This window comes from Sciurus carolinensis, chromosome 10 (genome assembly GCF_902686445.1).
Source record: "Sciurus carolinensis chromosome 10, mSciCar1.2, whole genome shotgun sequence".
Lineage (NCBI taxonomy): Eukaryota > Metazoa > Chordata > Mammalia > Rodentia > Sciuridae > Sciurus > Sciurus carolinensis.
Genome location: NC_062222.1, coordinates 66667741 through 66680056, shown reverse-complemented (window position 1 = coordinate 66680056; position 12316 = coordinate 66667741). Strand labels below are relative to the sequence as shown.

Here is a 12316-nt window from a genome sequence, read left to right as displayed (position 1 = left end):
TCTCCAAAGTTAAAGGGACCCAAGTTATCTGTGAACACAATATTTCAAAAAATGAAAGCAGTGTTGAAGACAGATGATCTTTACCTACTGAGACTTAAAAAATGGAGGAGAATATGTTTGTGGATGCACTTGGCTGAGGCTGGAGATATTGGGAGGATGCTATCATTTGTACTATCAGGCTGCTCCTGCTGAGTAGCAGGGCTCAGATATGAGCAGCCGGCTCAGATCTGCCTACATGGAGGGATGAAAAAATGGACTGGAGGTGAGGTATTGGAAAATAATACATAGAAAAATAAAAATTTTGTGTCAAGTTGCAGAAAATGAAGTTGTTAAACTGACCAGATTGCATCTTCTATTAAATAAGACAGCAGTAATTTTAAGTACTAAAATCAACAGAGCCAGGAGAAGAAAGGGTTAAGATGGCTTTAACAGCAGTGCATCCAGCAATAACCTACCTCACCACAGAGTGGCAAGGGAGCAAAACAACTGGGGGAAGGGCAAGAAGTCCTTTGGCTTTGGCAAAACAAAGTCTGATGTTGATATTGGCATATGGTTATGCTGTTAGTTTATTTAGTTTATTTCTACTCATGGGAAAAAAATAAAAACATTTTGAAAAGTATTACCTTAGATCCTAAAGTCCTCTAATTTGTCTGAATCTAGCAGAATTTCTCTTTTAAAATGTTACCACCCATTTTTTAAGTTTTAAACCATGTGGTTCCTGGGTCCAAATCATTTTGCAAAAAGAGTGCCCATTAACCAAACATGTCTCTAATAAAATATAAATTGTGATCTTGAATTCACTATGAAGTATTAATCATAGAATTGAATCATGACTGATGCTCGGTGGTAAACACAGAACCATCTACCCATTCTTGTCGTTAACACAGTTTTATTTTGTTGCTCTATTCTCAACCAATCACTTCAATGATGAATAAATATGTCCTTTTCCCATTGTCACCAGTGGTAGAGAGGAAATACACAGTTGAAGAAATTTCAGCCCAATGTGTTTAAAGCATATAGGAGCAAATGAATCCTTTAAGCATTGTGAATTTCAACTTTAAAAAAATAGAAATATTTCATCATTAATCATTAGTCTGCATATAGAGAAGTGAAAAGTCTCACCTATACAGCATTAAGTTCTTTTATGATTTGTTTTTTTCCTCCCTTTTCTGTTTTCCTATATAGTCTTATAATTTAAGGATCCTATTCAAGAAAGTTGTGAAATAACTAGTAATACATAGTTCACTATAACTAAAGAATCAACAAAAACAACTATTTCTATATTTTAGTTTGAAATGATCTAAGAACCCAGAGGCATTTCAAGTGTTGATAATTGGTACTAATTGGAAAAACAAGCATAAGTGGTACATAAAATGTCAAACTGCATCACCTGTCTGGAAAACCAGTTTTGAGGATGTATTCACTGACCATTCTCAATGACTATTTTGAGAAATATTTTCTATTTTTAACCAGTAACTCTAGAGCAATAAATAGACAAGAATATTTCAAGGAAATTATTCAAAGGAAAACCAGAAAAGATTTGAGGCTTTCAATTCTATTTTCATCTGAAAGCACTACTTAAAATAAGTGCATTTTCATATTGAGACCAGAATTCCTTGGATATAGTGATTTTGCTTTTAGTCATGTGTTCCATCAAAATGAACTCTGGACATAATTATGACATATTTCTCTATTAAAAAATTAATCCATCTACCTCAGCTGACATCATAATCAGGTCAGAAGTAATGGAGACAAAAGTTGTATTCCTGTTACATAAGTAATAAAGAATATGTCCTGGGGAGTTTCAATATTGATATATAGTACACATGGAAATTAAGGAAATTCATGGTAGGAGGAATGAACACCCCTGTATGATGCTAATGTGTTCTTTGGGTCACAGCTACTCTTTGCTTAGCTGGATGGGTCCATTTACTATACAAAAGAAACAGGCTATTGAGATGATTTATTTCTAAGAAATCTGCACAGAATTAATGGAGCTGATGTTTTCCACATTTCATTTCCAACTGTGTTTTTTAGAGCCATTACTGCTTGGCATGATGTCATAACTGTCTTTTTTCTCAGCTGTGCTAGGAGGAACCTGCATATTCCAGACACAGAGAGATGTAGGCCCTACTGGGGAAGTTTTTACTGGGGGAAGACATTTATAAAATTTTCCTTGGTGTTCCAAAATTCAATCTTAGAACAATGGTAGTCCTATTAAAGTATTCAAATAGTCTTGCAAACTACGAGATTTAAAAGAAACTTTAGCAGTGGGTTTTATCATCACATATTTAATTCTTAAATTTCATGTATTTGCTTTGCCCCATCTGCAAAATTAGTAAGCCGTTCTTCAAAAGATCCACTAAATCATTACTGAATGTTTGGAACAGATAGGGCTGAGGACTTGACTTGATGAGCATATCCCCGTTAGAGTTGACTTTGATCCATGTATCTGTACATTTACATTCCGTTGTTCACTGTCTTATGTCCCATGCACAACTCTAACACAGGCCCAGCTGGAATCTTTTCAAATGCAGCATTTCCCAATCCAGACTCCAGCAACACCATCAAAGAAAGAAAGGCGGTTGGAGTGATATTGGTAGTCCTTAGCACATCCATGGAGGATCTAATACTTACTAGATTGCTTCTGTGATCAGAGCCATCCATGGTCATTGTGTGGAATTGGACTTTGATTTCAAAGAAAGCAAACTAAGCTGATTTTTTCCCCCCTCAAACTCTCCTTAAAGATATTTATGGAAGATAGTAACAATTAACATTCACATAGCACCTACACCATGCTGAGCACTTTGCATATTTTAGCTCATATAATTCTTGCAACAAATTTACTAAATAGATGTTACTATATCTATTTTTAGTTAGTATCTGCTGTTGTTACCTAAAGCTTAGAAATTAAGGCAAAGTGGAGACAGGTTTGATAAGTTGTCCACAGAGTTGGTTAAGTGGCAGAATCAGGATTTGAATCCAGGAGTCTGGCTTGTAACACCTGAACTACTGTCTGTCATGACACCTGACTGGTATGCTTAGAAAGAGGCATCAGGTAAAGATCAGGAGACTCTATTACTTTGAATCCTCCTTTTGCCTGTTTGGGGTCAGTTTTCTTACTTGTATGATGGGAGGGTTCACTTGGGTAATCTTTTAAGATCCTTTGTTTCTCCTTTTTTTTTTTTTTTTTTTAGAGAATTTCCTTTCTAAAGTTATTGTCTATAAGCAGTAAATTACTAGTAAGATATACATAGTATTTCATGTCCTTTTATAATTACCTTATAAACTTAATTTTGCAAGGACAAATTCAATGGAATAACTGAGTTTACCTGAGTACTTTCACAAATGTTACCCCAAATCAACAGCTCCAAGAACTGGGGGACTTGTGGGGCTGTGGCTGTGGCTCAGTGGTAGAGAGCTCACCTAGCATGTATGAGGCACTGGGTTCAATCCTCAGCAACACATAAAAACAAAATAAAGGTATTGTGTCCCCCCACAATTAAAAAATACATTTTTTTAAAAAAGAACTGGTTGCTTGGGAACATTCTAACTATGCAACACTGGGGTCTTTCAATAATACAGAACAGTACATTTGATTTATATACTCATTTAACTTTGAAGAGTAGAAACCCTAAAAATAATACTAATGATGTCAGTCATGTAGACAGATCAAATATATGCCCCCAAACATAGCTATATATATAGAGAAAAAAATATAAAGCATGGTATGTGCCAAAAAGTAGCATTAGATTCATCCTACGTTCACTTTGTCAGGGTCACACTCTCCATAGCCTATGGGATGCACATTCCTCTTTTTGCTTCTGTGATACTAAGCCTCAGAAACCAGACAGCATAATTTTCATTTGGAAGCACACAATACAGAGCCCCCGCTTCCCACACCAGAAGGCTGTTCACTAAGTACTGCCTCTCAGAGAGTCCCGAATTCCACATCAATGAGAGGATTAATATAGTGTGGGGACAGGGAACAAGCAAGCAAACCCAAAGGAGGGGTGACTCCACACAGTGGCTTTAGGAAGGTCAAGGATGGAGGCTTACACATGGACATTGGTTCATGTGTTTTGGGTAACTAATACTTCCACTGATATATTTTCTTGCATTGATTTCACATGTACAGCTTAAATTGGTGTAAAATTCCATGCTTACTGGAAAGTCACCATTTATTTCTTATTGAAGCTATAAAAAGGTGATAGTTTAGCAATGAAATTTATTGTTCTCATTTTATCTACCTTTATGCAGAAATCCCATTATTTCAACTATACTTATGGCTATGTCCCTATCATAATGCAACTTGGAAAGTTGGAATAAATATATAATTTTAAAAAGTTCACTTAGAGTAGAAACCAAATGATCAAAACGGTCTTAAAATAAATCCATGTGGTTTTTAAGATATGCAAATTCAATAGTAAATGTAGTAACTGGCAAAAAAAAAAGTCATAGAAAGGTATTTCATAAATTACATGGATAACACTATTCATATTCCTAAGCCCATTTGGAATGTAATGTAATTTTTTCCCCAATAACCTTTCTAAAAATTCTATCTAGAATTTCAAAATAAAATGTTGGTTCCTTTACATTATTATTATTATTTACCTGCAGAAAATTTCTTTACATTAAGAAAAGTTTTAAGAATACTATAAATTGCCTTTCAACTGCTCTAGAATTTTTAGCTTTACATTAGTCCTTTTAAGTGTGCTAGAGATTTATCATCTCTCAAGATAACAATAATCAAACTGAGCCCATTTCAGGAGGAGTAGTAGTGGGGAAAGGTGACTGATTTGATTTCATATCTCAAGTCCTGGTTTTTATCTAGAGCTTTATATCAGACCATATCCCTAAAACCCAAACAGTCTTGATTTTGATTATTGCTTTTTTCTTTTATTCAGGCAACAGTGACTACCATGAGACTCTTGGGGGTGGGGGAAGAGCAGGCTGCTTTCAATGCATGAATTAAAAACTCGATTATTTCAAAGTACACAAAAATGAAACAAAAACAAACCAGTACCCAGAAATATATCACTTAAAAACAAAACAAAACCACCACACATCTTTTTTCCCCCCTCAGTAAGTATATTGTGAAAGAGTGGACAAAATCTCAGATTGACTGCCTAATTATACGGCAAGAACTAGAACAGGTTTCTTAGATTACAGGAAGGAGGACTAGAATAAAAATAGTCTGCCTGTTCTCAGTAGAGCCCTGGCTGCCAGGAGCATAACTGGGCTCCTTCTTTTCACCTGTGGTCTTTTCCATCACCTTTTGATCCTGCGTCTCAGGTCAAAAGCAGTAGTTCCTGCTGATGTACATCTCCGTACATAAGCAGTCCTACCAAAAGTCCTCCTTTTTACCAAAAAGGAGGAGAGGGTAGGGAATGAAAGGAGGAAATCTGGGTGCTGAAAAGGACTGATTTTCATAGTTGTGGTTCTCTGCTAAGTCATGCCTCTGTGCTGAAACCAGCAGCATGATCCTCCCTGGTCCTTGCCTTCCCACACAGAGTACAGGGGCGGACTGGCATGTATTTTAGACATACACTGATACATGTTTAGATGCAGACACAGGGATCATGAAAGAATAAGCAGCTTGAGGAAAACGCTGCAGTGTCCTCCCTGTAATGCAATTTCAACCAGTCTACCCTTGTCTTCCTCAAAGTGTATTTCTATTGTTTTCACCAAAAGTCTCCAAAAAAATCAACCTAAAATACTGTGTTATAGGGTTTCAGTAAGGAGCACTTTTATTTAGTGTTCTCTTTGATAAACAAATCCAAGTTTGTTAACTGCAGTTGAAAAAAAAAAAAAATAGTGGATCCCTAAAAACAGAAGCAAAGCGAAGCAAAATAGCTTTCTTGAAAACCAGAGAGATTTAATGATAGTGGTAGCTGACTGGAAAGTAGTCGTGGGAAGATGGGGTATACTCAAAGAAATCCAAAATGCACATTGCTGGGTACTACTAGGAGGAAAAGACACATAACTACTCCTGGTGCGTAAAAAAAAATAAAATGACGGCAAGGTGACCCTGTGATAAAGGGCAAGTACACTTTCTTTCTTAGATTGCAACTACCCTTGGCAATGTTTAACCTGACACATTCCTATACCAGGTGAAGGATTTTCAGTCAGTTAGAAATGCTGTTACTTCTGCATGCCGAGCACATAGGCACACACAGACACACACACACACCCGCCTCTCACATATGCTTATTTATATATGCTTTTGTGATGTTAAATCATCCAAGTGCTGATTATCACCTACCTTCCCAGCTCTTCTCATCACACAATGCCGTCAGGGCCAACGGGGGCACTTCAGAGACAAAGCTCTCCTGCTGGTCGTCAGCGTCTGGATTCCTCTGCTGTTTGGTATCAGGTATGCTGGGATGCTCCTGGATCTTCATTGTGGTGCCCTGCAATAACAGCACAATGTCCCCCAATAGGTACTGTTCACCAAAACCCCAAAACGTCTGTAGCAATTTCACTCCTGGATGAGACCTCCTGAGCCACAGCTGTTAACGCATGCAGCACAGAAATGAAAATCATAGCTTGATGCCCCCTGGATACTAGCTGGCCACTCTCATGCAAAAAGCAGCTGTCCATTTGCGCTTGCTCCTTTAACTTTTCTTCAGTGAGAGAAACAAGATGATTTCCTCAGGCAGCTCGTCCTGATAACTGCAGGCAGCTGACAGTCTGGATGATTGCTGATTGGGGCCAGGAAGGAGGGAAAGGAGTTTGTGTTTCCTTAAAGGAGCATGGCTCTCCAGACTGTAAACAACAGCAAGCCGCGCTGTTGCTAAGGCGGGAGTAGCAACACGCGGTGCCTTTTGCACACAGACTTCTTTGCCCCTTAGTAAATAGTCCTGCAAGGGCAGGAGAGAGGCCGGGGACGTGGACACTCCCCTGCCGCCCACAGGCACAGATCAATTAAGTGGGGCTAGCTGCTTATTCCCAGATTTCCTGTGGCTGTTTTCTTGCAGAGTATGGGGAAGACAGACTATTTATGCAGGAGCCTGGTATTAAAGCATTGTTGCACAATTCAAACAGCACAGGAGTTGGCATCTCAGCTCAGCTAGCAGTAAGGAATACGGACTTTGGAAATGAGCCAGAATTACACAGGGAGCGTGACTTTTTTTTTTTTAAAGTAAAATGCCAAGAACTGGCAATTCGGTGATGCATAATTTATACCTTACAAATACGCAACTGTCATTCGCTTTCCTCCTAGTCATCCACTTTGAATACTAAATACTCAGTTACAGTTGGTTTTGCTCATTGGCAGCGTCTACACCAGACAACGACCCATCTGAGGGAAGGGAAAACTCTCCCCCAAAGGTTGATATTCAAGAGCAGTGGTTTGTGTTTTAAAAAGGTAGCACTGAAGTTGATTCTGTTTCATTGAGATTTTCTTTTAACCTTGCTCTGGCATAGTACAAACCAAGTCATTGTCACCGTTCCTGCTCTTGTAAAATCATAAACAAATGTGTTAACAGAAGTGTCTACTCACAGATGTATTTTTCAAGTAGCACAGATCTGCACAAACTATTTTCTTTGGGAGCAAATGGAAATTTATTTTAGCAAATACCCTATCACTAGTTGAAAAAACGAAGAACATCTGGAAGTCATAAGTGAATTCATTAATGTAGGAGAAATGTTCTTATGCTTAAAATAAAGCACTATTTAAGACCTGCAGCTACTTTTAGTAGCTATCCAACCCACTTTGAAATCATCAGGGGAATAGTGCTTTTACTATGATATTTCCATTAAATGATGCATAAGGACGGGTATTCTCTTCCCATTCTGGGATGAAATGAAACATCATCAACCAGGTCGTGATGAACTACTAAAGTAGATGGAAATGCCAAATAAATCTGGAGCTTTAAGACACTTACTGTGCTGTTTGCCTATTGAAACAAAACAAAACACATAATGCTTATGTCACAAAAATTATTTGTCCCTTGAGCTGAATCCTAAATGGAACAGGGTTGAATGCTTGTATCCAGGGGTCAGCTTTTTAATAGTTAAGAGTCAGTCACCAGCTGTGTGTATGTGTGTCAGAGAGAGAGATAGGGAGAAGGAGAGCGAGTATGTATACAGTAAAGAAATGTCCACCAAGATTTATAAGGTTTATTATATTCAGAGGCATCAAAAAAAGGAAAGAATACTAAAAACACAATTTCACTTTTAAATATGGTGTTTTCTGCACATGGAGGACATACACCAAGTATTTAAACCATCATGCCATGGGAAGAACGTGAGTACTGCTCATAGACACACCTGTGTTTGTAGCAAGGCTCTTGTTTTAGGTACCAGGATTGAACCCAGGAGCACCTAACCACTGAGCCACATCCCCAGTCTTTTCAGTTTTTATTTTGAGACAGGGTCTGGCTAGGTTGCTGAGGGTGGTTTTGAGATCCTCCCGTGTCAGCCTGCGAGTCACTGGGATTACAGGTGTGAGAGGCTGTGCCCAGCTGCAGCAAGGCTCTATCAGTCGGTGCCCCGGTGGGGTTGCGGCCCTGCACTGAGCCTCCATTTCCTAGTCTTTCCAATGGCATTAATGATAGTAATCTTACAAAATCTTTCAAAAATGTGAGAGGAGGTAAGCAAGGTCTGGAGCCACAAGACACACAAATGGAAGCCCTCAATCTTTCTGCCATCATGTGGCACCACATGAAGATAAAAATTTCTAGCGAGGGGAGTGGGGGAAAGCACCTATGACTGACTGGAGGGGAAATTGGTACAACAAAGGATGTGGCAAAATTTTAAATGCATCATGAGAAATATGAGAGAGCAGAGCCACTAGTATTCTGCCAGGAATCAGCAGCAGCAGTTTTGCTTAGAGGCAGAGAGGTGTGGTGGGCAGGGCTGTGGAGAAGGGCGGTCATACAGAAGGAAGGAGGAGGAAAGTGTGAAGACAGGCTTGAGGGTGTGCCACGTGGGCCGCAGTGAGAGAAGAGGTTCAGGGCAGCCGGCCCTTAGGATGGGCAGGGGGATGGCAGAAGATGAGGGTGTCGGTTAAGCAGATGCGGACTGATAAAGCTCTCACACACTGGGCTAAGCATTCCGTAACATCTTTCTTTTTTTTTTTTTTGGTAGTGGGTTGGAACCCCGGGGTGCTTTACCACTCAGCTATATCCCCAGCTCTTTTTATTTTGAGACAGGGTCTCGCTCAGTAGCTGAGATTGGCCTCGAACGTCTGAGGCCACCTGAGTCGCTAAGGCTGTGATGAGGCATCATTCTCAGCATGAACCTAGACTAAGTTGCATCAGCTCTTGGACTTTCTAGCTGATTTCTGGCATCACAGTAGAGACATCCCTCCTCCATCGACTTATGCCAGCTTACACAGCCGCGAACACACTGGCATAGGGAGTGCTTTCCCCTTCTGTAGAAGTACACGCACAACTTGCCTTGTCCTGCTGGGCTCTGATCCACCCCTAAGGTTGCTCTTTCACTTGCCTGAAACTCCTAGAAGCCCAGGTCTCAGTTTCTGGTCCTCCTTTCTGGTCACTGAACCTGCCAAGGTGCCCTAGACACGGGGCCACAGCGGGCAGCAGCTGGTTTCCTTGCACACGGAGCAGGGATGCCGCCCGGTGGCGCTCATGGAGAAGCTGGGGAGGTTCTCAGCAGTGTACCAGCATAAACATCTCTTCCTTCAAAGGGTGTCCCTGCAGCACCTTGCCAGAGGGCTCGCGCTAAGTGCGCTTATCATAAGGACGGCAAATACTGTCTATTTGCTTATCTGTTTCTCCTACTAGATCATTAAGGTCAACATGTCCAGGGAAGTCTCAAATACCAAAATATTTGGGTCTCAACTTTTTTTTGTTTACATGTCTAATATCTCAGTTAAATCAGAGGAAAATAAGTTTCATAATTTTCAACTCAGAGATGCTTAGGCTATGATGTCACACACCAAACCCTTGGCAAACATGCTATCCCATATGAAAATACACTAAATGTTTGTGTCTGGAGGTAAACTGAGGGTTTGACTCTGAGAGGAGACAACATGATAGGTAGAAAAGATTGAGTTTTGGAGGCAGAGACCTGAATTAAAACACTAGTTTAAATACTTTTGAAGCTTTACTAGCTTCAAGACCTTCAGTGAGCCAACCTCTGTGAATGTTAGCTTTTTCTTTAATACAAGAACAACATTTCATAAGGTGGTTGTGAAGATTAAAAGGAGTCTGTATAGAAAGAGGGTCCACAGTAACTCTAAAAGAAAAGCTATTTCCATTTCTACTCGCCTTCCCTTCCCTGTTCACTCATTGGCAAGTGCTTACTGAATACATAATATGTCCTTGGTACCAGAATTCCAGAGTGAACAAGACATGGGATTTCGTGAGAAAGAGAGACTTTGAATGTACAAGTGCTGGTGTCACACATGTTATAAAAGAAAAACAGGAGGGGCTGTGGCTATAGCTCATTTGGTAGAGTGCTTGCTTCTGCATGCAGAAGGCCTGGGTTCAACACCGTGTGGCCCCTTACCTGGGGCCACAGGTGAACTTCACAGTCAGGTCAAGGAGACATTAACTTTGAGTCTAGCAGTCTAATCTTTGCCAAGACTTGTCCCTTTTTAGCTGGCCTGACTTTTCCTATCCCCAGACTTGACTGATCTTGTCATTTCCCTGGCTTCAAATAGGTCATAAATTTTTGTTCCAATTCTTCTCCCTTTCTGCACAGGACAGAAAGTGACCTCAAAGTTTACCAGATCCAAGAATGGCAACTCTGAGAGTATGCTGGACAATGCAGTTTGCACAGGAAAAAACCCCCCACAGTTATTAACTGAAGAACCACAGGGAACCATAAACATTTATTGTTTGGCCTGACAATAAAGGAAAATGGACATAACAAAATTTCAAAATTCATGTGAACTGCAAAGTGTCAATACCCTTTGGTAACTACTGATGAGGATGTTTCAGAAATCTGCCTTCTCAGGGCAAATAAAGGTTTACACTTGAGATCTTGTGATGACTAATTTAATTCTGTCTGAACTGGAAAGCCTCCATTTCTCCCTTTCTCTCTTCACTTTCTCCTTTTTCTTTTTCTTTTTTTTTTTTTTTTAAGCAGGATAAGAAAAAGGGAAACAGTCTTTTGTTTATGATGAATGTCTCGTTTGTTATCAAGGGTATGCTTCTAAGCTCTCTTAAGCAGTGGGCTTAGAAAGCATAAAGAATGTAAAAATACCTTGAAGGAATTTAACACTTCATTGACCTTATAATTCTGACATAAAGTGATCTCGCTCTGATAATGTAATACCCTCCCATGTAGCTAATAATTCTTACTTGTTTTGCTTCCTTGACAAAGAGATTCATTGTAAGGTTATTAGTGAATATTCTGGATTTTATAAGAAGAGTATATTATTTTCACAATAAAAAAATAACATCAGAAGAAATTGAAGACTAAGGTATAAATTCCACTGTAAGCACAGCTCTGTATTTTTAGTGATATCTTCTAGAATCTAGACAAGGCTCTTGATGCTTTTAGTTGTGAAAGGGGTTCAAAAACAAAAGAACAAATACTCTAGACTCCATATGCCTAGGGCACTCTTTCCTGTGTGATCTCATTTCATACGGCTCACATAGGACATTCTATTAAAACGTACCTGAAGAAGCTGTACTTTCATTTGGGGCATTCTGAAGAGACTCTAAAACTTTTAGAGAAAAAATTCAATCCAGCTCACCACATAAGAAGTAGAAATGGTCTAAGAAAGTACTCCTGGAACTCTGTTCAATACCTAGCTGTCGTTCCCCTAAGAGGTGTGACCTATTTAATATGTTCTTACAGCCACTCCTGGCCCCCCTACATTCCCAGCCCCGTTCTTAACAATTTTTTTATAGGGGATGTAAATAAACGGGTGACTCTCATTGACCAATGCCCATCTGAGATCTCAACAGACCCTCTTTTGGGACAGATTAGTTACCTAATTAAAAGAAATGAAAAAGACAAGTAATAAATGACTAAGTGGGTGTTCACTTTCGACATATGCCTTCAAACATACTTTATGGATGCAAATTGATTATTTAAAAAGTAAAGTCATTGTTGTGCCCGCCTTGGAGAAGCAGACCCACAATGGGTCTGTCTGCTGCCTGTCCTCATTCTAATGGAAATTGGAAATACTGGTTTAATAAAAAAAAAGAAAGAAAATCAAAACCCCACTTTCCCTCAATAGCTGTCATTTACCCTGTCACCTTTGATGAATCTGAGAGTTGACAAGAAGACTTTTAAAGGACAATATTAATGAGAATGAGACCCATCTTAAGGGAAAATGAAACTAGAGAAATGATCATATCCATTCATAGTGGGCATATAAATTCTGGTATCT

General features: G+C 39.4%; 1 protein-coding gene across 13 annotated transcripts in view; it reads right to left on the bottom strand.

Moving 5' to 3' along the window:
• Fam13a (family with sequence similarity 13 member A) overlaps positions 1-12316 on the bottom strand; it is a 344751-nt gene that overhangs the window by 26132 nt on the left and 306303 nt on the right. For all 13 annotated transcript variants that reach the window (XM_047567594.1, XM_047567596.1, XM_047567597.1 and 10 more), the window contains one exon: positions 6266-6413. In XM_047567594.1, the coding sequence (XP_047423550.1) occupies positions 6266-6413 (148 nt within the window). The remainder of the gene's footprint in view (positions 1-6265; positions 6414-12316) is intronic.